Raw genomic sequence first — 25691 nt, forward strand, 5'->3', positions numbered from 1 at the left:
CATAAATTGAAAGTTAATGTCATGAATTATCTTAGTTCGTTTGATTAAATGTTCGATATTGTTTGAGGTGCCTTTGAATGGCATATTGGTTAAGTATAGGGTGAATGAAATTTTGGCTTGTAATTGATGACTTAAATTTGGTGTCATTGAAAGCACATTGGTTAGGCACTTAGGTTATATGTAATTGACATTTTTTTGACTTGTTTTGAGGTGTATTTGAAGATGTTTAAAGGGTGGTTTTAGACTTGGATTGGTGGCCAAGTTAGATGTAAAGTTTACCTTGTTTTTGAAGCAATATGGGGTACACACGGCCTGAGACACAGGCTGCGTCCCATAAGGCTGTGTGTCTTACTATCTTTAGATGCAGGTTTCATACGGCCTGTGACACGATTGTGTTATTTAAAATAGTTTGTTACACAGTCTAAGACACGGACAGTGACACGGCTATGTGACCCAACATTGAACACACACGGGCTAGGACACGGTCTTGTGTCTAGACTTTTAATATCCACACGGTCTGGGCTCTGACATACGGCCGTGTGTCCCCTGTTTTCAAAATATTCAACTTTTTCCTAACTTTTTCATTTTTGTTTTGAATTGACCCCCAAATGTTTCCAATATATTTTTAGGGCCCTGTAAACTTGTTTTAAGACTCGTAAATGTATATTTAATTATGAATGGAATGTGATTTGATTAATTATTATTATGATTGATCAATTATTTGTAAATAATGTCAAATGTTTAAAATGTTATTGTAATACTCTGTGGTCCCAATCCGACGACAGAGACTGGTTAGGGGTGTTACAACCGAGCTCTCAATACACCAACCCGATCAAGTCTGTGGGTTACCTGAAATCCATACATGCAAACTAGATAAGTTTATAACTCAGTGTGTAACTTAAGTATACAACCAACAGAATTATATATATCAGTTAGATATTTGATTTCTCTTTACTCAGACAATTATCCGAAATCGAATACAGAGTCGAAAACAGAAGATATGGAAAATAGTTGTAGAACAAATCAGATGCAGAGGCAGAATGAATCAATTTCAGATGCAGAGCAGATCAAATACAGATGCAGATTCCAACCGCATCCACTACACACCATCTTCAACTATCCCAACACACCATATAGGGTATCAAGTACCCATTTAGCCCTACGCACCACTTAGTGTTGGTATGACACGTTAAGAATGATTGCAGACTAGCTGCTAGATCATTGTGCGACAAATCGCCAAAACCAGATTTGCCTGTGGCTTAACCACCAGAATCAACAGATAACTAATGGTGCACACTTCCTCATTTATCACAAATCCCAACCCAATGCAGTTCCAAAATTTTCAGATATCATAAATGTGCATATAGTTATTCAAATTCAGATCATATGCACATTAGATAGATCATGCTCAATTAACAAATATTACAATGAATACAAGAACATATAACAATTTATTCTTCATTTGATCCTCATATGAGAAGTTATTAAGCTAAATTTAGATCACACAAATCCTACAGTACGTTCGGCTAGAATGACGTTTATGACCCCTAAAAAAATCCCGATTTATGGTCCACATGCCATGTGGATTCATAGGGTCTAGATGGCTGGTCTGTGTGGCCCACATGGCCTAGAACACACCCGTGTGGATCAAAACAGTGAGTCACACGGTCTAACACATTACCCAGTACACACCCGTGTGACTTAAGACCTAAAATATATCCATATGACCTAGACACACGCCCGTGTCTTTGGCCCATGTGTCTTTAATTCCAAAACAATGAGTTACACGGCCTGGACACAAGTCCATTTCTCTAGCCCGTGTTCTTATAATTCCAAAACAGTGAGTTACACGGCCTGAAAATTTGCCCGTGTCTCTAGCCCGTGTGCTTCTAATTTCAAAACAGTGTGTTACATGACCTGCCTCACAACCTACCATATGGCTTGGCACACGGCCGTGTGGTGTTGACAACCATGTTTTTCGGCCTCTTTTGTTTGCAAGTTTTCGGGTTTTCATTACACCTGATGTAGATTGCACGAAGAAGCTACAAAAATGACTCCAGAGCCGAGAAACGATAAACCAAATTCCCAATCAACAACTTAATCAAAATAATTTGCACAATTTAGCACTTAACCAAACTACGTCAGAAACTTCATCGCAACTCCTAAACACAACTAACGCTTACCAAAGACCAACAGTAATTGCTCGAACCTTAAGTCATGGGAATAATGTTAGGTTCTCTCGACTTTCCCCTAAAAGTTGGCATAACAACAACACAATGAAAAATTAACAAATTAAACACCAACTTCAAAGTTTGAAGAAAACCTTCAAACTCATAACAAATCAAACATCAAACGAGCGAAAAGAAAATTGTAGAATATCACATTTGAAAACTAAAATCGACCAATAATATGATAGAATTCAGCAATTCATACAACTGCAAGATAGAACGAGAGATCACAAAATAAAAAAAAAGAGGGAATAATGATAATAAAGAAAAAGAAAAGAAAGGAACACGTAAGAGGAAAAATTTTAGGAAAAAAAGTCTAATTAGTTAAGAGTAAAACTAATTACTACGAAGTGCAAAAATATTCCCTCATCGCTTACACAAAGACTTGAACACAAGACCAAGGAGAATACAGAAGCTTAAGTATTGAATCAGCAGGCTTATTCTTGACGTAAGTTAACGTAGAAAGAAACTTAAGTTGAAAGTTCAAGAATAGGGGTTAAACCAAAATAAACAGTAAAAATTCAAGAAGGAAAACTCAAACCCCAAATCTCAACGACCTACGCAGAGCACTTAACCACAGATACAGAGACTTAATTATAATAGAATTTAGAAATCAAACATTCAAATTTTTGGGGCATTACACTAGTGGAAATTGGATTGCACTTGTGATATATGAGTTAATAAAGTAAATTGCATACTAACGAGTACTATTGCAAAGGTTTTTCTTTGTGTAAGTACAAATAACATACAAAGTTTTTCAAATTACTAATAGAACGAAGCCCAAGGAACAAATAAGGTCTTGAAAAGTATTTGGAAATAAGTTGCAATTATGAAATCCTTATGCATTAAAGCCATACTCTTAAAAAATGTTTCTAGTTAATGTATTGCCAAGGCATTAGTATTACACTAGAGCCTGGCATATATTAGGCCTTCAAGCATTATATGCATGTAGCTGGTTTAATAGGTTGAAGTATGTTAGATGCTTGAGGATAACAATTGGTGCTTGCTTTATAAATAAGTTTATTAAGAATGACTCACTATGAGAACTCTACTTGGTAGAACCACTTAAGTGTCTTGCAATCGGTTCTCACATGATCACCATGCAAAATTAGTCCTTTAAATTGAGATACCGAGTCATTTTATATAAGGAAGGTTATGCTTTGATTCATCATGAAGCGGGTTCGTAAATGGAAGCATGCTTAAGGTGGGATGTTTTGGGGATAACACAAATTATATGAAGGTGGATTACAATCCAAAGAGGATCTACCATTCCGAGTGATATTAGAGACATATCTCATATGATATTAACTACGGTTAATTAATCAAGGCTCTCTCTAGAGCATTATAGATTAAGAGAAATCATTTTTCCAAGTTCGATAATTAGCCACGAGTTGCAAGTTTTAATATGGATTGTCACATATGTGGCACTGTATTGAGCCTATAGTGATAATCTAAGATGTTTTGATAGAAGGATCATATTTCACTCGAAGGTTGATCATGAAAATATTTTGTTCAAATCACCTTAACTTTACGACAATTTAGCTGTTATGATGGGTTACTAGATCACATTATTGAACCGTAGGCATAGTTTGCTTTTGACTGAGTAAACTCTAGCCTATTATCATTTTGTTGGGAACCTAATGAGTTGCACATAATAGGATGAGGTATGAGGTTAAAACTTGGGTTTTAATTAAGTATGAATCAATTGAATAAATGGTTGACTAAGGAAAATAATTGAATGGTTCAATTGTGGAAAGTTTGGATTTGATTCGAATATGTCCAAACTTAAACAAGGTAATATGAATTATGTGGAATAAATATATGAGCTTAGAAAACTCAAAATTTTATTCTTTAAATTCCGAAACATGATTTAGAATCATGATTAGTTTTCTTAAATCGTTTAAAGAAAGATTATGAATAAGTGTCATATTTCCAACACCCAAGATTGAGAATGCTAATCCAATTAGACGTTCTCGGTTACATGAAATATAATTTTGATTAATTTTTTAAAATTTAAGTTAATTTAGATGTGATTTGGATAGTTAAAAATTGGATCGAAATTTGCCATGTAGGCCCTTAGAGAATTCGACAAGAATAGAGACTTAGATAAAATAATTTTTTAGCCCATTTGAATAATATAAGTTTTCTACTAAGGTATTGTTGAGTATGACTCATATTTCAATCAAATTTAAGAGATAATCTCCTAGTTAAACTCTGTTTATTTGTTTCAATCGAACTTTGATTAGTCTAGATTATTTTATTATTATTTGACCTACAAATTTAGCCTATAAATAGGCTCTTTTACAACCTTAGAAAATACACCCATTAAATATTAGAACTCGTAACATTTTTAGAGAATTTTGTGTTTACGCTTTGAGGGTTCTTTGTTTTAAGGGTTTAGTTTTTATCTCTATCTTTTGTACTATTTGTTCTTTTGCCATTATAGTATAATTATATTTGCTCGTGGTTTTTTATCCTTTTTGGAGGGGTTTTTTCACATTAAATTTTTGTGTTCAATTTCTCAATTTCTTTCACTATTTTTACTTATTCATTGCTTAATCGGGTTGACCCCCAACAAGTGGTATCAGAGCTAGTTTAAATTTTGTAGACCAGCTCGTTTAGAGATGACAACAAAAGGGTTTGACATTCAGAAGCCCGATGGTGTTACAAACTTCAATCTGTGGCAAGTTCGAATGATGACAATTCCAGTTTAGATCGGCCTGAAAAAGGTCATTATCGGGAAAAACCTTGAGAGTCTAGATTAGGTAGAATGGGAAGAGCTTGATAAAAATGCCCTATCTGCAATCCAGTTGTACCTCACAAATAGTGTATTACAGGAGGTATTGATGGAGAAAACCTCATCCGCCTTGTAGAAAAGGTTAGAATCTCTTTATGTGACTTAGCCTTTGGCTAATCGTTTAGTGTTGAAACAACGTTTATTTACGTTTCACATGAATGAATGTGAGCTTCTTAGAGATCACATTAGTCAATTTATTACTCTTTTGAATGATTTAAAGAATGTTGAGGTTAAGATTGGCAATGAAGATCAGGCTGTGTTATTATTGTGCTATTTACCATCTTTATGTAAGTCTTTTAGGGAGACCTTGATTTATGGCAGAGACAAACTCTCGTTCGAGGATGTGAAGGGTCATTTGTTGAGTAAAGAAAAAATCGACAATGAATTTGGTTCAAATAGCAAGGCATATAAGCAAGCTTTCATTTTGGTAGCATCAAAGAAGCGAGACAAAAGGTGTCGTTATTGTAATAAGTTAGGTCACGTCAAAACAGATTGTTAAAAACTACGAAATAAAAGGGCTACTGAGAGTAACGAGGAAGATGTAGTTGGTGATAATTTGGCCGATGAAAGCGGTGATGATTTCTTGTTAGTGTCAACGAGCGATAGCTCCAAGCTTACATCCAATTGAATCCCAGATTTAGGATGTTCTTTTCACATGTTTCCCAACAAAGAATGGTTCTCCATATACAGTTTAGTTAAAGGTGTAGTTGTGCGCATATGAAATGATTCATCCAGTAAGGTAATCTGTATTGGTACTGTTAAAATTAGGATTCACGATGGGATGATTAGGACGCTCTCAAATGTCAGGTATGTACCTGATTTACGAAAGAATCTCATCTCCTTGAGTATTTTAGACTTAAAAGGTTGCAGAATCAACATCGAGTCGAGCAGCATTAAGGTGGCTTGTGGGACTCTCATTTTGTTAAAAGGTGAAAAGACCGAAAATCTTTATATTCCAAACGTCCCTTGTCTGTTATGGAGTCGAAGTCAACTCGTTTGGAACGAAGGCAACTTGGTCATAGGAGGGAAAAAGTTATGACCGTTTCGTTGAAAATAAGTTCTCTTTTTAGATGCAGATTTTAAAAAGTTATGGCACTGTGTTCGTAAAAATCAAACCCGGGTTAGTTTTGATTTGGCAGTGCATAAGTTGAAGGCTAGAAATCTTTCAACTTCTAAGCACATATTCGAATAAGTTAATTCCCTGTATAGTTCAAGATAGGCCCATGGTGGGCTTTGGGAAAGATGTCATTGTGGAAATACGAGTCAAGGTGGAGATTTATTAAGTATGACTCATATTTCAGTCAAATTTGAAAAATAATCTCCCAGTTAAACTCTGTTTATTTTTTTCAATTGAAGTTTGATTAGTCTAGATTATTTTATTATTATTTGACCTACAAATTTAGCCTATAAATAAGCTATTTTATAATATTAGAAAATACACCAATTAAAGATTAGAACTCGTAACGCTTTTATCTCCATTTTTTGTACTCTTCGTTCTTTTGCCACTAGAGTAAAATTATCTTTACCCGTGGTTTTTTTATCATTTTTGGAGGAGTTTTTTAAAGTTAAATTTGTATGTTCAATTTCTTAATTTATTTCACTATTTTTACTTATTCGTTACTTAACCGAATCGACAGGTACTATTAGTTAATAGACTTGAAATTAATTGTTCAACCTAAGTCAATTAAATTAAATAAGGGCCGATATATGATTCATTAAAGTGGGAGCTTAATGTTTAATTAAAATTGAGCCACCACTTGTGGCATATTGGATATGCGACAAACATATGGTATTTTTGGCCCAAATGTTAGTTAAATGGCTCACATAAATATTATATTGTGGCTGAAGAGTGAGAGTGAATTTTTTTAGTGAAAAATACAGCAAATGGTAAATTTTAGAATTCTCCCTAAGGGTGTAGATTTTTGTTTTTATTTTTTTAGAGAAAACTATTATATTCTTATTTAAAGTTGGTTTTTATTATTAATTAAACGACTCAAATTAAATTAATCAAAATTGATTTGTGTTTTCTCTAAATATGAAAGTTGTTTCAATCGGTTAGGAGGAATTTTCTGTTTGGCCAACTTTATGGTTGGTGCTTTCAGTTTTTTCTTTTCACTTCAAAATAGATCTTTAAGTGGAAAAGCTATAAGATTCAGATATTTTGTTGAAGAATGTCAATCTTCTTGTTAGCACTTGAGAAACTATAAAGCATTTGAAAGACTTCAACTCTCATTCATGTATACTATTGTTAGAGCCAGAACACTAGAGTTGCACATGATATTTTAGAATCTTAAAGAATTTCACCTTCATTAAGGGGGTATAGTTTGGTCCGTTTATCAAATGTTGGCTAAAACTCCATTATTGAATGGATCATAAATTGCCTCAGCAGTGCCAATTCCTTGAATTATTGTGTGTATATATTTAAGTCATGATAGCACTGCCTCAAGAATAGTTAAAATGGAACTCTACCTAATTTTGAGGGGAAAAAGAACCTCTTGAATCGAGATTTATGATTCGCAATGAATCCGGTCTATTGTTGATAATTATCATTTTCTTAAGTATGCTTAAAAGGTTTTTTTTTTTTTTTTAAGTTTTGAAATTTAAAGTTTAGTTGTTTTTTAATTTTGAGACATTATTGAGTTTATGTTTTTTTTATTTCAACAATTTTACTCCAATTGATAATGTTATCAAATATATAAAAGGGCAAAATAAGTTCAATTCTCCATAATTATATTTTTTTTATCAATTCCGTTATTATTCTTTAAAAGTAATTAAAAAAAATTTAAAATAAAAGTTTTCCATAATTTCAAAAAAAAAATTTTAAAAGTTATGATAAAAATTCGTTTGAATTTTTATATTTTTTCAAATTTTGATTTTAAAGAGATTAATTTTTTTTAATTTTGATTTTTATTAAAATTGTTTCTTACTTCATTTTTTAGGATTTCTTATTGAAAAACTTTTAAAACATATATATTTAAAAAAATTATGCATTTTTAAAGAGTTTGGCTAAATTGACAAAAACTACGTAATAAACGTGAAATTAGTAATTATCAATTGGACGAAAAATTTTAAATAAAAAAATAAAAAATTTAATATCTCAAAATTAAAATGAAATAACTAAAATATAAAATTTAAAAGAATACAAATATTTACACCAATTTTCCTACTATTCTATAATAAAAAAAATACTTCTAAACTTTATTATTAAAATATAAAACATTTACAAAAATAATTATGATTGGAATAGTTTTGTAATTATACCTATTTGAAGGGAAGCGAAGCTTCGAGAATTGCAACAAGGTTTTGTCGATCAAGAAATGTGGGTTTATTGGATCAGACTATTATCATAAACCCCAAAATTTAACTAAAACTACCCAAAGGACTTACATCCATTCAACTTCCTACTAAAATAGTGGTTAATAAAGTTCATGAATGATGTACAATTTAAATTAAAATATCTATTAAAATATTATTTGGTACTTGAGTTTTTCACTCTTTTCTAATGTGGTACTTGTATTATTTTTTGTCTAATTTGGTACATGTATTTAACCAAAGATGTATTTTTAAGGTTTTAACGCTAATTTGCTGAAAGTTAATGGCTACTATTATTAGTTTTGTATTTTTCATGATTTGTTAATAGAATACATTTAGTGTTAATTGTGAATTTATCTAATTTTGCATCTAATTTGTCAAATACAATCCAATGAATGTGATTTTTCGGATTTTAGGATTAATTTAATGAAAGTTAATTGCTAATATTATTAGCTAATTATGGTTTTTTTATCAAATCAACTATAAAACCCGAATTAAATACTAAAAAAATTAACACTGTTACCTCCAAGTATCAAAATGTATAACTTTTGTCATATATAAGTATCATTTTAGACCAAAAAAATAACATAAGTATCATGTTAGACAAAAGTGACAAACTCAAGTACCAAAACCTCAAATAACCATTTTAGTTATAAAAAAAAACACCTCAGACCTATTCATCATCAATTTCAACCTCTCACCAATCTTCACTTGCATTCCCATTTAGCCAAATACCCATAACCCATCATTCCACAGAGAAATAAGAAAATATTTAACAGATTAAAGGAAACCCAGATTTTCTATTCTTAAAAACAAAGCATAAAACTTATGCAAATGCAAGATAACTATCTAGTAAATAGGAAGTACTAGGGATGGCCATGCCAAAAGCAGTAGCAGATGCAATGGCACCAATGAGAGCAATTTGGAATGCACATTTTACTGGTTTGTTGCCAGTGAAGTAACCTTTGGCGTAGCCGAAGATGAGGAGTGTAGCTATGGTGATGACCACTGATGCAATCACGACATACACCCCCATATATAAGCAACAGCAATGTTGAATGCGCTTTGTAATGCTCTTCTTAGATATGGCTTCTCTAACCCCTGCTCAAACCTGCATACTTTACAGCTGTGTTTAACCAATAATTACATGTATAAACCAAATAGTCGGAAAAAATGGCAGCGGACTTGTTCTCCAATTATTTAGTCATCATTATTATGAGAGTTTTATCTGAATACTATCTTGAGACTCAAATAAAATTAAACTTAAATAGTAAAACCGACAAAAAAAACATATAAATATAAAAAAATTACACGTATATGAAAACAATGGGGAACAAGGATGAAATAGGAATAAAAAATGGGTTCCATCCATACCTAGTAAATATCGTAAAAAAAGAGAGTGTAAATTTATAATTAATTATGATGATTCCACCCCATAGGAATGGAATTTGTAACCAAAATGAAGTTAAAAGAAAAGAAAAAACTACAAAAAAAGCTCCACATGGGGGATTTTTTGAAAAGTGAAAATAGTTCAACTTTGATTATTTCAAAATCAAATTGAATAAACATATTTTCTCTCATTTTGATGTCCTTATATAAGAGTGAGTAAAACTTGACTCGATTTGAAAAAATCGATTTTTTTTCAAATTTTGAGTTAATCAAATAGATTTATTCGAGTATACTCGAATAAATAATTCGAGTTTTGAATTTGAATCAAGTTAAATTTTACAATTCGAATAATTCGAATAATAAATTTGTATAAATACCCTTTTGGTTCTTGTCAAGTTTGAAAATGAATAAATTGGTCTCTCTTTGAACAAAAATTGCAAAAAATCTAAAATAAATTTTAAAATTTTAAAAATTTATAAAAATACCAAAATTTATATATTTTAAAAAAATTATAAAAAATTCTAAAAAATTCTAAAAACATATAAAAAAATAAAAAATAAAATTTTGTCTTTAATAATAATTTTGAAAAGTTTTCAAATTTTAAATTCAGATGCCTAATATAAAATAAAATTAATTTACTGTAATAAAATTTTAATTTAAAATATATTTAATTTTTAATTTAACTCAAATTATTTCGATAAATATTTTCGATAATAGTAGGGAGAATTGCCACTTCACTAAAAAGGCTCCATGGATAACCACACGCGAGGAACAAGAAGAAGACTCAAGAAAGGCTTGATGGAGCTCAAGAATCAATTGGGTTAATTGGTATGGTTTTTATTGTTTTGAAAATATTTTAATTTATTTGGAGATTTATTCATTTTGATTACCTTTTGTAAACAACTTAATTTTCTGAATAAGCCATTTTTGTAAAATCCACAACTTTTTTTTATTGCCGAAAATTTTAAGTTCATCGTCACTTCCAACTTATTTCCTTATTAGTTCCTTTCCTTCTTTTTTTTTTTTATTTCTTTTACTTAAGTCTTGCTCGATGGAAGGCTAAGGCGATTTGCCATTGAAAGTCGATTAGTATGAAAATGTTAGAGGAGTATGAATATGTTAAATTAATTTTTGGGCATTTTTTAAACAATAATTTTGTTGATCATATTCTGGGTTTATTCATTTTGATTAGTCTTTTGTAAATAATTAGATTTTCTAAATCCCCATTTTTGTAAAATCCACGAGCTTTTTTCTATTGCAGAAAATGTTGAATTCATCTTTGTTTCCATTGTATTTCTTTAAACACTTCCATCGCTGCTTCAATTTCAATTTTCATAGCATTTTGATTACCATTAGTACACATTTTTGCTATTTTGATGGCCATAGCTGGAGAGGAGCACTACCACCATCTCTACCATGTTATTCTCGTTACAATGGTTTTTCTTCACCATCGGTCATTGTTAAGAGTATAGATAAAGACTGTGCTAGCTAACTCTGTTATTGAGCTAGCCTATTAGCTGTTAGTTTGTTATTCAAGCAGTTAAGTTGTTAGTAATAGCAGTTACTCATATATTCTATAAATACTATTGCTATAATGTACAAACTCAAGATACTAGACTAAATACAAAGAATACTTTCAATACTCAATACATTTTCATTCTATTCTTTCAATACTCAGTACAATTTCATTCTTTCAATACACAATACATTAACAACTCACCGTAGGTGTTAACGTGGTATCAATCGTCTAAGGTGCTGGAGACCTGTTCTTAGTCTGCTTCCATGACCACTACAGCTTCTGCTGATTCAGCCTCCGTCGAACATGGATGTTCGGCATTCACTGGTGCTAGGCTCGTCTAATCATTTCCACACCATGAGACTATCAAGTTGGATGACAACACTTTCGTTCAATTGCAGCAACATGTTTGGTTCATCATCGAAGGATAAGAGTTAACCATTTTTTTTGATGGAATGTTACCTATTCCGCCAAGCTTTGTGCAGTCTTCAGAAGGCTCGCTCATTTCAAATCCAGATGCCTCGGCGTTCGTTCAACAGGACATGTTACTTGCTTCCTGGTTACTCTCCATAATTAATCCCTCACTCCTATCTTCTTTTACAGGGGCTCGAATGGCGTGTGATGTGTGGAATACCGCCATTCATCTCTTTGCTGTAGTCACAGGTACGAAGCTCTGTCGCCTCTGTCACGATCTTCACTCACTTGAAAAAGGTAGTCTCTCAGTCAAAGAATACGTAGCGAAGATTCAAAATACAAGTGCCTTGATAAAGGTTTCCGGATCTCGGATCTCGGAGGCAGAGAAGGTAGAAATAGTGCTTGCGGGCTTACCTCCAGAGTTCGATGCTATCCTTACCTTAGAGTCATTCTCGTCGGAGCCTCTGCCACTTCAATGTCTCATCAACGTGTTACTTGAGTATGAGAGCCGCCAGGTGCGTGCGGTACAAGACGTGCCTCTTCATGCCAATCTTTTGGAAATCGTTCGTCGCCGGTTATGGTGGGCTCTGTCCGTGGTGGTCATCCCCTGTTTGGAGGCCGCAGGAGAGGGTTTCAATCTTACATACAATGTCAGATTTGCAGACGGTTCGGGCATTTAGCCCAGAGGTGCTTTTGCCGTTATAACTGTGATTACGATGGCCTGTCGTCGGTTATTCGGGCGTCAAATCTGGCAGATCGTCATGGTCCTGGTGTGTCATTTTCGTCTTTGGTCTTTGGTCCGCTTCATGGTTCTTCCTTGGTGAAGCCGTAGGGTAATTTTTCGGGAGGTAATTTTTGGCCGTATGCTGCACGACCTTTGTCTCGACATAATAGGGTTTTAACCCATTTTTACAAAGTGATGATAGCCTTTACTTCCAAATTGGAATTGGGCATGAGCTGTTCTATGTGCCTAGGTTTGCTAATGCTAGGCCGATTGGGCTTGGTCATTTCAATGGGCACTTGCTTTCTGGCCCAAGTCAAGAATTTGGGGGAGCCGGCTCTTCCTTTGGGCTGCAAGCTCCTCCTCATCCAAATGGGCCAACTTCGAATTGTGTAGAGTTTGCTGCTTCTTTTGGCCATGGACGAGACCTTAGGGCTTTAGGTGGTGGGGTGTTTGTAATGTGTCTGGGCTATCTGTTCCTTGGCGGACCAAACCAAGGGCTCATGTTTACACTAGGTCGAACCCCTACTTTGAGCTCCCTCGTCTACCCGACTTGCATGCATCCGATGTTTTTGACTCCACTGGGTCTCATATTAATGCCACTCAATTCAGTTCAAACTGTGACAGCACTAATTCATATATTCTGATGCTCGTTGGAACTCTATCTTGGTATCCAAATTTAGGGGCTACACATCATGTATGTCGCAATGCCTCTGCTTTGCATGACTCTATAGCTTACTCAGGTACATCTTCTCTCTTAATGGGTGATGGGACTCCCACCAAGATCTCGTTTATTGGTAATTCAATTTTACCCACACAGTCTAAATTGCTTCATTTATCTAATGTTTTGTGCGTACCGAATATACAGAAGAATCTCCTATCTGTATCTCAATTTGCCACTAACAATAACGTTTTTTTTTGAATTTCATCTGACATATTGTGTTGTTAAAGACATCATGACTCGGGAAATTTTACTAAGGGGCCATATTCGTGATGGGCTCTATCACTTTTCTCCGGCGGTTGCGTCTGCTCAGTCTGTTGAAGCTCCTTCTACTACTCACATTGGACTCTAGAATAAATATGACAATGGTGCTATTTTTTCTCTGTGGCACAAACGCCTTGGTCATCCCTCTGTTTCTATTGTGAAATCTATTTTAGATAAATGTAATATTGCTTCCACTAAATTTTGCCTTGATAATGTTTGTACTGCCTGTCAAAAAGGGAAGTCTCATAAATTGCCCTTTCTCAACTCTACTACTGAATATAATGATTTGTTTGCCTTGATTGTCTCTGATCTATGGGGGCTTACATCAGTTGCATGTGGTTGTAATTAGTATTATGTATCCTTTATTGATATGTGCACTCGATTTACGTCGATTTATCTTATTCGTCAAAAGCCTCAGGCGGTAGATTGCTTTGCTTAGTTTCAACAATTAGTCAAAACTCAGTTCGGGAAAAATATCAAAGGATATTAGAGTGATTGGGGCGGAGAATTTTGAGCTTTCACGTCTATTTTAGGAACTCAAGGGATAATTCATCAGTTGTCTTGTCCACATACCTCCAACAGAATGGGGTGGCTGAATGCAAACATCAGCATATGGTTGACATGGGTATCACACTTTTGGCCCAAGTGAATCTTTCTATGGAATATTGGGTCTATGCATTTTGCAATGCTGTTCATCTCATCAATCATCTTCCTAACTTAGTTCTGAATGGACAGACTCCATATAGGGCTCTTTATGGACAAGATCGCACATATGATCATCTACGATTATTTGGGTGTTGTTGTTTTCCATATTTACGTCCATTTCTGCGTCATAAGTTGGATTTTCATTCTCAACCTTGTACGTTCTTGGGATATAGTCCTCAACAAAAAGGATATCAATGTCTTATGCCATATGGTAAGATCATCATTTCTCGTCATGTTGTGTTTGATGAACAAAGGTTTTTGTCTCCTTTGTCTACTACAAGGGGTTCCATGTCTTCGTCTGGTCCTATGCCAAATTTTGTTCCTCTTGTTAAGACTGTCCCTCCTCGGCCCATAGAGCTTTCACCCGCTCTACCGCCTGCATCATCTTCACCTCTTGGTTTCTGCCCCTCACCCTCTGTCTCTGATGATCCTTAGGCTGAGGTGGGCTTTGACCATGAGCCACATAGTCCTTCCTCCTTACCCTATGGTGATGGTATTCCTAGTCCTACCGTGCCTAGCACTAATATTCCATCCTCTCCTCTTCTTCCATCATCCTCTTTGCCTCCGATAAATACTCATTTGATGGTTACTTGGTCTAAGGTTGACATTTTTAAGCCCAAGACTTTTTCTGTTGAGGCTGTTGAGCCTCACACAATTGAGGAGGCCTTTTCTACCACAGAATGGGATACTGCAGCCCAAGTTGAATATGATACTCACATTAATAATTCCACTTGGGATCTTGTTTCGTTATCATCTAATAACAAGGAAATCGGATGTAAATGACTTTTCAAAGTCAAGAAAAATCTTAATGGCACTATCGCCCGTCTAAAGGCTCGGTTAGTCACAAAAAAGATGTTCTCAGGTACCTGGGTATGATTTCAAGGAAACGTTCAGTTCGGTGGTAAAACCTGCTACTATTTGAGTCATCCTGTCTATTGCAGCCTCCAAACAATGGCAGCTCCGTCAAGTTGATGTGAACAATGCTTTTTCGAATGGTGATCTTGCTGATGAGGTGTTCATGCAACAACTTGCAGGGTATGTTCAATGTGGTTTGAATGGCAAACCTTTAGTCTGTTGTCTGAAGAAATCTTTATATAGGCTCCGTCAAGCTCCGCGTGCTTGGTTTGATTAATTAAAGTATTTTCTCCTTTCTATTGGCTTTGTTATATCCAAAATTGATACATCTATGTTTGCTTGAATTACGACTAACTCCACTCTTTATGTGTTTGTTTATGTGGATGACATTATCATTATCGAAAGTGTGCCTAACTGTATAAATAGCTTTGTTCAACAATTGAATGATGAGTTCTCACTTAAAGATATGGGTGATCTCCACTATTTTCTAGGGATTAAGGTTACTCGTTCCTCCATAGGGTGTCTTCATCTTTGTCAGAGAAAGTACATCCGCGATCTACTTGACAGGATTTCTACATCTCATGCAAAGAGTGTCCATACTCCAATGGTTAGCTCATCTACTCTATCCAAGAATGACGGGGATCGTCTTCGTGAACCTACTGAGTACAGAAGCCTTATAGGTGCTTTACAGTATGTGGTCCTGACTCGTCCATATACTGCCTATACGGTAAATTGTATATGTCAGTTCATGCATGCGCTTACTACTGTCCATCTGGTCACCTTAAAACAAATCCTACAATATTTATGCGGTACACTTGATTATGGGATTTTTTTCGTCTATCTGCCCATCTTTCTTTACTTGGTTATGCGGATGCTAACAGGGGGTTGGATTTTGATGATCGTCGCTCTACGACGGGCTATTGTGTGTATTTTGGTCACACACCTGTCTCCTGGTGTTCCAAGAAACAGTAGGTAGTTTCACGGTCTATGCCTGAGGCTAAATATCAAAGTCTGGACGTAGCTACCAGTTATATTACTTGGTTAGTCTCGTTACTAAAAGGAGTTACAACTTCAAAGTGTCGATCCACCTACTATTTAGTGTGACAACTCTAGTGCAGTTGTCGTAACTGCTAATCCTGTCTTACATTCTAAATTCAAACATGTCAAGCTTGATCTATTTTTTGTTCGCGAAAAGGTAGCAGATGGCTCCGTTATTGTTGGTGAGGTTCCTGCATGTGATCAGGTTGCTGACATTCTTACCAAGCCACTCTCTGTATCATCCTTTGCAAGATTTCAGAATCTTCTTTGGGTTTTACCTATCAGGAAGATGTGTGAATGTTAAGAGTATAGATAAGGACTATGCTAGCTAACCCTGTTATTGAGCTAGCTTATTAGCTGTTAGTTTGTTATTCAAGCAGTTAAGTTGTTAGCAATAGCAGTTACTCATATATTCTACAAATACTATTTCTATAATGTACAAACTCGAGATACTAGACTAAATACAAAGAATTCTTTCAATACTCAATACATTTTCATTCTATTCTTTTAATACCCAGTATAGTTTCATTCTTTCAATACACAATACATTAACAACTCACTAAAGGTGTTAACAGTCACCAACTATATCAATAAATACTCTTCTAGGTTGTAACTTTTGTTTTCTTTTGAGGTTAATGGTTGTCACTTTAACATTTTTTATAGACCATATTGCCTACTTTTTTTTGTTATTGTTGAAAATTTTGATATTTGTTCATGTGGCTTGCGCTTATTGACTCATAAGGATTCAAGAGTACCAATTTGAGATTAATGGCCTTTAGGGTGAGGCTAAGCTTTGATTTGATATTACATATTGAAAATTTAGTAATAAGAACTCAGTGATCTGTGGGTTAAGTCTTAGAAGATTTTAGTATTTCTTGGGCTAACTTGGCCAACTATCTCAATCCAAAGCTATCTCGATAGAATATACAAGTACGCAAATTGCAGGTTGTCTTGCTTTATTGTTGCATACATTTATCTTGATTGGTTTGCTCAAAGGCAATCATTGTTGCCCTTTGATTCTTTCAATATTCATCTCCTGCTTATTTAACTTACTGTAATGGTTGCTACAAAGTTCATTCCTTCATGGACGATAGGTAAGTTATTTAACTTACTAGACCAAATTCATACTTCATGCATTACAAGATTAACTCATGCTTTTTTCCTTTGTTTGATGCTTTATAGGTTTACTCGTCACAAAGGATTTAAGAAGGGTCATAAAAAATTGTTATGGTCATAGATTTGGTTGGAAAGAGAATTGACATTGAACGTATTAGAATTTTCATCAACTATGACATGCCAAATTCTGCTGATACATACCAACACATAGTAGGCCTTGTTTTGATTGTAATGTCATACTAATCTTACTTTTAGTTTTTTTAGTATAAGTTATTTGACTAATGTTTTGTGGACTAGTGATGATACCTTCTTGTCACATGGATTAGTAACTTGTAAACATATAAATTGGAGCTTGTTGTTAACTATGTTTAGTTTATAACTCCTTTTATTTTATGGTTAATTTATTTTTTTTTACTTTAACTTTAATGCAAAACCAAAAAATTAAAATAAAATAAATTATAACATTTATTAGCTATTTCTCACAAGAAAAGGATGTAGAAACAATAGGGGTGTACTTGCTTGACAAAATGAAACTGTGGCTAAAATGATGTTTGGAATTGTGACCACAGTTTCAACCACGAACCAAAAAGTGCGAAAATAATAAAGAACGCCGAGATTGTTTAGGTAATTTGACTTCAGTCTATGTCTATGGGGCCTTACACAGAGCAATGATTCTCACAGTACAACCAATGATTTAAGTCTTAGTATTGGTCTGACATTCATCAATTTAGCAGCTTCACCATTGTAGAAGGACTAGATCACCCTCCCATTAAGCTTCCCCCTCAAAAGCTTAGCTTTGCAACTTAAGAGACTCTTTTGATTGCTTACAAAATAATGCACACACATGTTCCTTACTTGAAAAAATAGTTTTCTATCAAACTCTCAGAGTCTCGATTACTCTCAGTCCTCCCTTAACCTAAACAAAAATTAAGTTTATATAATATTTAAGTTTTGTTTACATAAGAAATATAATCTAATCACTTATCTATAAATAATGTAACACCTTATACCTGACCCGATCGCTAAGTCCGAGTATCAAATGTTACAATCAACCCAAATATCTCAACAAAGTTTCTAATTGGTTTAATAACGTGCTTAGACAATTCTGAAATTTCAAAATTTAACTTGTACTTAACTCATATCATAATTAGAGCTTTGATACCTTAATATACCTAATAGTTATTTACAAATTTAAAACTTGTACTCTAATGAAAACATCTTTAACTTAATTTTAAAGGGGTGGCCTCTAAGGTTGCCCTTGTATATACATGAAACAATCACCGCGCCCAACACTAGTAATCTAGCGATGTCTGGCTTGGTCCCACCACTCGATTACCGAGTCTTCATCTACCCTGCATTGTAACATAAAATTTCATAAGTTCGTAAGAACTTAGTGGGATCTGTGTATTATATTCATAGAAGTCTTCTTAAAATTTAGAAAGAATGAAAATTTATACACAAAAGTAAACTCCCTAATCTTTTGTAGGAGAATTTGTAAACTTCGCTAGCATAACCAATGCCTTGTTTTCTCTGAGCTAACTATCGGTGGACATACCCGCTAGCCACAACTATGTTTTATCAAACCCTACTTCTTACGGATATTGACCCTGTTTATCATTATTCTAGTCTATCCTTATACTTTTCCTTGTATGTCTCATTACTGGATACCCAGAATTGCCATCACGGCCTGAAAAATCCTGTTGGAGTTTTAACCAAGACTTCACAATAACTGCGAATCCTCTCCTTGGTCCCTTTAATCCACTCTGACCCCATAACGACTTGTCGTACTATTTCGATGATAATCCAAATTTCAACTTAACCTATTCTTGATCCTTTTACTAAATAAGGTCTCTTTCTAATATCCTTCTTAGCGAGTTTGAAAATGATACTTGGTCGATTGAATTAACACCCCCTTTTTTTGGGCGGAGTTAAACCCGCGATGTAACCCTCGAAGTACTCATTCACCTTAATCTAATCTTTTAAGATACCCCAGTTAATGGGTATTCCCCAACGAACCATCTCCTGCTATATAGTTCTGATGGAATTCTGTTTCTTCCACTATTTTCCAATGGACTTTCTACTCAATTAGGCCCAACAAGCATCCACTTCTTTCGAAAAATTCCAATGGATACTTCTACCAAAATAATCCTTGGCAGACTTACCTGACTTTGGCTACCTCTTACCCGTAGACCCTTAGTATTATAACTCATTTGTCCATCTCACTATCATACCTAATATTGGTTTACTCGCCAAACCATGAAAATATTTACAAAAAGAGGCATCTAATTTTTAATATTTACAAAAAGAGCAACCAAAATTTTAAAAATAATTCAATTAAGTTCCTAGACTTAATAAAAATTAAAAATTGAGTTGCAACATAAAACTTGGATCAAAATTGACCTTTTTATTTGAAAAACTATAAATTTATTTTGTCATTTAGGGAATAATTTCTTGGGAAATTATATTAAAATCAATTTCTAGGAAAGATGGGAGAGGTCACAAGCGGTCCTGCTTAAGTTCCAATCTCCTAGACAAAATTTATTTAAACATACTAATCTCGAAAATATACCCTAAATAATTTATTCAAGCAGAAGAACAAGAAAAATTAAATATTTGATAAAATGAACGAGATTTGATTATGTTCAATTTTATCTCTCTAGTAATGTTTCAAACGTTGAGCATTAACTCGAAAATTACCTCCCTTACCTAGAAGTTCAACAACTCCGTATGGATAGACTCGATGAATCATAAATGGACCGGACCAACGCGATTTTAACTTACCTGGAAAGAACCTTAATCTGGAATTGAATAACAAGACTTGCTGACCTGTTTCAAATTCTCAAACACGAATGTGCTTGTCATGCCAGTTCTTGAGTTTCTTCTTAAGTAATTTGGCATTCTCGTATGAAGACATTCAGAATTCTTCTAACTTGTTGAGTTGAAAAATCTGTTTCTCTTTGGCACTTTTAAGATCCAAGTTGAGTCGTTGGAGAGCCCAAGAAGCTTGTGTTCTAACTCTAAGGGTGGTGACATCCCTAAAGGTGTCTTGTATGCTTTCCTGTAAGCCCATAAAGCATCATCCAGTCTTTTGGACCAATCTCGTCAATTCAGGAAAATTACCTTCTCAAGTATACCTTTGATCTCCTTGTTTGCCAGTTTAGCTTGCCCATTTGTTTGCTGATTGTAAGCTGTAGTGACCTTGTGTTTCACTCCATGTTTATCTAATAACCATTTCAACCACTTGTTCACAAAATGGGACTTTTCATCACTGATGATGACTCTTGGGTTCTAAACCTTGTGAACACATGTTTCTGCAAAAACTTCATTACAACCTTAGCATCGTTTGTCAGATATGCCTCTGCCTCAACCCACTTAGACACATAGTCTACTGCTACTAATATGTACTTGTGACTAAAAGATGGAGGGAACGGACCGAGAAAGTCAATACCCTAAACATCGAATAATTCTACCTCAATGATGTTTGTTCGAGGGATCTCATTTTTGTTGGTGACATTTCTAACCCTTTGACATCGATTACAACTCTTTATGTAAGCATATGTATCTTTGAATAGTGTTGGCCAAAAGAATTTGACTTGCAATACCTTGGCTGTAGTACGTGTACCTCCGAAGTGTCCCCCACTCTAAGCTGAGTGACAATGGTATAAAATCTTATGTACTTCATCTTCTGCCACGCATCTCCTGATCATTTGATTTGCACACTTCACATCGTGAAGAAACTTTTTCTTTTAATGATATGTCTTACTAATCGGCATCAAACCACAAGCTAAAAAGTTAGTAATATCAACAAACCAAGGGGTATTATGGACATGATTTACCTTTAATATGTGTTCATCTGGAAACGTCTCTCGAATTGGTATAAGAGGAGAGTTCCCTTCTTGCAGCTCCAATCTGGACAAGTGGTCTGCTACTTGGTTATCCAGTCCTTTTCAATCTTAAATTTCTAGATCGAACTCTTGAAGAAGAAGTACCTATCAGATCAGTCTCGTCTTAGCGTCTTTCTTGGCAAGTAAATACTTAATTGCCGAGTGGTCCGTATAAACAGTCACTTTGGTACTTACAAGATAAGATAGAAACTTGTCAAAAGCACACACAATAGCAAGTAACTCTTTTTCTGTTCTCGTGTAATTCAGTTGAGCTCCTGTCAGAGTCCGACTCATATAGTAGATGGGATGAAAAACTTTGTTCCTTCGCTGACCCATGACAGCTTTGATCGCGAAGTCACTTGCGTCACACGTCAATTCAAATGGCAAATCCCAATCTGGTGTGACTATTATGGGTGCCGAGACTAACCGACTCTTCAAATCGTTGAAAGCTCTTAAGTAGTCCTCATCAAATTCAAACACTGTGTCCTTCTCCAATAATTTGCATAAGGGTTTAGCAAATTTGGAAAAGTCCTTGACGATTCTTCGATAGAAACCGGCGTGGCCCAAAAACCTCTTAACACCATTTACAGATATTAGAGGTGGGAGTTTCTCAATAACATCTACCTTTGCTTTATCTACCTCGATTCCATGTCTTGTTATCCGATGCCCTAGAACAATACCTTCTTGTACCATGAAATGACACTTTTCCCAATTAAGTACAGGGTTTGGTTCTTCACATAGCCTTAGTACCTTGGTTAGATTGGCTAAGCAATCATCATATGTATCTCCGAATACTGAAAAATCATCCATAAAGACTTCCAAATATTTCTCAACCATGTCAGTAAAAATAGACATCATACATCTTTGAAATGTAGCAGGTGCATTACATAAACCAAATGGCATGCGCCTAAATGCAAATGTACCGTACGGACAGGTGAATGTTGTCTTGTGCTGATCTTTCGGTGCTACTGTAATTTGATTATACCCCGAGTATCCATTGAGAAAATAGTAATAGTCTCGCCCTACGAGCCTATCCAGTATCTGGTCCAAAAATTGCAAAGGAAAGTGATCTTTCCTAGTTGCCTTGTTCAGCTTCCGGTAATCGATGCAAATTCTCCATCCCGTAACCATTCTAGTTAGTATCAACTCGTCATTCACATTTTCAATGATTGTGATACCTTCTTTCTTTGGCACGTACTGGACCGGATTTACCCATGAACTATCTGAGATGGGGTAAATTATACCCACATCTAACCAGTTGATGATTTCTTTCTTGACTACGTCCTTCATGATGGGGTTCAGTCTTCGTTGTCCATCAATCGTCCCTTTTTCTCCATCTTCTAAGATAATCTTGTGCTTGCATACAGATGGACTAATTTTGTGAATATCAGCTATGGTCCAACCGATAGCCTTCTTGAATTGTTTCAACACCAGGATGAGTTTCTCTTATTGCTCAGTAGTTAATTCTGCTAAAATAATCACAGACAGAGTAGAAGAGTTACCTAAATAAACATATTTCAAATGTGAGGGAAGTACCTTCAATTCTAATTTAGGTGGCTCCTCGATTGACGCTTTTGGTTGGGCGTAATCCCTTTTCCCTAACTCCAAAGATTCAAAGCGGGATTGCGGATTAAATCCCCTTTGATTAGCTTCTAACAAAGCTAAGTATTCATCCTCCTCTTCATCATTTGAAGGATCTGATGTCAAAATTTGTTCTAATGGGTCCTCAACATAATTGAGTTCCTTCTCCATGATTAAATCCTCTAAATTGGACACTGCAGAACAATCATCAATTGTGTCAGGAAATCGCATGGACTTAAAAACGTTAAATGTGACCTGATCATCCTGAACACGCATAGTAAGCTCACCCTTCTGCACATTAATAAGAGTCATTCCGGTTGCTAAGAATGATCTTCCTAGTATGATTGGCACCTCTTTGTCTGCTTCAAATTCTAAAATCACAAAGTCAGCAGGAAAGATAAATTTGTCTACACGTACCAATACATCCTCGATTTTTCCTTTCGGATGTGCTAAGGATCGATCTGCTAATTAAAGTGTAACCGCAGTAGGTCTAACTTCATTTATTCCCAACTTCCTAAATGTTGACATGGGCATCAAGTTGATACTCGTACCCAAGTCACATAGTGCCTTACCACAATATGTTGCTCCAATATTGAAGGTATGGTAAAACATCAAGGATCCTTCAATTTTGGGGGTAGTTTGTCTTGAAGATATGCAGTGCATTCCTTTGTTAGGGCTACCATATTAAATTCTCCAAGCATTCATTTTTTAAACAGGATATCCTTCATGAATTTGACGTAGTTTGGCATTTGTTCAAGTGCTTCAACCAACGGGATGTTGATATGAAGTTGCTTGAGTACGTCTAGGAACTTCTTGAATTTAATTTCCTGCTTCTGCTTCTGAAGTCTTTGAGGGTAGGGTGGTGGAGGTTTCTTTACTAAAACTGGTTGATTTATTTTCTGTGGCAATTCTGCATCTAACAGATTTATTAGTTGATCAGAATTAGCTGGTTCAGAAGTTACCTTGTCGAATTTTGCAGATTTAATTTCCGGTGAAACTGGAATTTCAATTCTTGGTTTAACTTCTTTTGAGTCTTGAGCATTAGCTGGCTCCTTCTCAACTTCGACGGAATTGGGCCCTAAAATCTTTCCGCTCCTCAATGTAAACGCATTACAATGCTCCTTCCTTAGATTCCTCGAATTCTCCATATCACTAGGTAAAGCACTTTGTGGTCGGTTTCTGAGTTCAACTACAACCTGGCCCACTTAATTCTCCAAATTCCTTAGAGAAGCATCACTTTTCACCATTTATGACTTCAATAGATTCTCTAGGCTATTGGACGATTCAGCTTGGGCTGGTTTCTGAGCTTGTTGGGAAAAACTAGGTGACTGGTTCCTGCCCCTTAGTTACTCCAGGAAAAATTTGGGTGGTTTCGCCATGATAGGTTATAGAAATTGGATTGTAGCCCTTGCCTTTCTCGATTTTGATTCTGGTTACCCATGTAATACACAAATTCTGGGTTCGATGGGCATTCTTCGAACAAATGTCCTTCCCCACAATAAACACAAGCTACATTGTCAAATTGATTCAATGGCTGTGTTGCAAAACTATTACACCTATTAGTAGTAAGATATTTTAACATTGAGGATATTGAAGATACTTGAGAGGCGAGTGATGTAAAAGTGTCCACTTCATGTATTCCAGCGACTCATCTTCCTGACGCTACTCGATTTGTTGGCCATTGATAATTGTTGCTAGCAATCCTCTCAATGATTTCCTAAGCCTCATTATAAGACTTGGAAAGGAGAGCACCATTAGCAGAAGTGTCCACTACCATCCTCATGTGAGCATTGAGACCATTATAAAATGTCTCAAGTTGTATGCATTGTGGGATTTCGTGATAACGGCACTTCCGTAATAATTCTTTGTACCTTTCCCATGCCTCATACAATGACTCATCATCCATTTGTTGGAAAGTAGTGATCTTGCTCCTCAACTTAGCATTCTTGCTAGGCAGGAAATACATCATAAGGAATTTTTCCGCCAACTCTTTCCATGTTGAAATTGAGTTTGGTGCTAATGAGTTCAACCAAGCTTGGTCTCTATCCTTTAGTGAATATGGGAACAACTTCAATCGTAATCCATCTTCGGGTTCTCCAGCTAACTTGAAAGAATCGCTCACCTCCATAAACAATCTTAAGTGTAGGTGAGGATCTTCGGTAGGCATTCCACTGAATTGGTCCACTGTCTGAAGCATCTGGAACATGACTGGCTTCAACTCAAACTTTTGTGCCTCAATTTTGGGTCTCCTAATACCCGGATTAAGATCATGAAATACTGGCACGGCATACTGTCTCAAAGCTCTATCCCTATCATCAAAAATAATGATAGGATTTGGAGCAAGGTTTGCTCCATTTCCTTGATTCATATTTTCAAAGTTCATCTCTTCAGTCCTTCTCTAACTTGCTTGTCTTCTTCGCTCTCGAAAAGTTCGTTCAATATCAGGGTCTACAGGGAGTAAATCGATGATTTAGTCAATACTTATAAACACCTAAAATAATCACAGAAAAATTAACTAAGTTAAAATTTGAACAGAAAAATAAACCAAAATGAAAAACTAACAACTTCACAAATAATGACTTTTTTAAAACACAGTCCCTGGTAACGGCGCCAAAAACTTGGAACGACGGAAATGTGCAAGTGTACACAATCGCAACAAGTAATAAAGTGACAAGTAAATGTCGAATTATCGTACCTACAGGGACTGTGAAAAGAATTATTTATGAATGTTATTTAAAACACTTTGGTGAAAAAAATATTTTGTTTGAAGAGGGTGATTAAAAACTAATATTTTAAACTAAGTGAACTAAATAAATAAATCTCAAATGCACGATTTCAAAATACGATTTTAATCAAGATGACATAATTGTGTTAGATTAATTACATTTCTTAACTTAGAATTATTAAACTCATGTTTATATTGTTACGAATAACTTTACGACAACTCGGTAATTTGCTAACTTATGAACATACTTACCTACCAAAATCCATTTATCTCTTGACTATATCCCTATGTTAATTCAATTGATTAAACAAGTCTTAATAGGAAAATATGTTATTGCACATACATACTTATTAAATCAAAATAATCTCTTGTACATATCTCTATGTCAATTCAAACAATTAACTCAATTTAATAAGCACATAAAA

The 25691-nt window shown here is 35.0% G+C and overlaps 1 protein-coding gene and 1 non-coding gene across 3 annotated transcripts; both read left to right on the plus strand.

Moving 5' to 3' along the window:
- The first annotated feature begins 10460 nt into the window (after positions 1-10460).
- LOC107913316 (uncharacterized) lies at positions 10461-13719 on the plus strand. Of its 2 annotated transcripts, none has more exons than XM_041104191.1 (2): positions 10461-10554; positions 11113-13719. In XM_041104191.1, exon 2 carries the CDS (start codon positions 11698-11700, stop codon positions 12334-12336), a length of 639 nt encoding a protein of 212 aa, XP_040960125.1. In that variant the 5' UTR covers positions 10461-10554; positions 11113-11697; the 3' UTR covers positions 12337-13719. The 2 variants fall into 2 exon arrangements, with proteins under 2 accessions (XP_040960125.1, XP_016697352.1); XM_016841863.2 differs by having other exon boundaries at positions 11452-13719.
- A 10654-nt stretch (positions 13720-24373) lies between these two features.
- LOC121223967 (small nucleolar RNA R71) lies at positions 24374-24480 on the plus strand. The gene has a single exon (XR_005921431.1). It is a non-coding gene; the product is annotated as a small nucleolar RNA R71 (small nucleolar RNA).
- The last annotated feature ends 1211 nt before the right edge of the window (positions 24481-25691 follow it).

The sequence above is a fragment of the Gossypium hirsutum genome, chromosome D11 (assembly GCF_007990345.1).
Source record: "Gossypium hirsutum isolate 1008001.06 chromosome D11, Gossypium_hirsutum_v2.1, whole genome shotgun sequence".
Classification (NCBI taxonomy): Eukaryota; Viridiplantae; Streptophyta; class Magnoliopsida; order Malvales; family Malvaceae; genus Gossypium; species Gossypium hirsutum.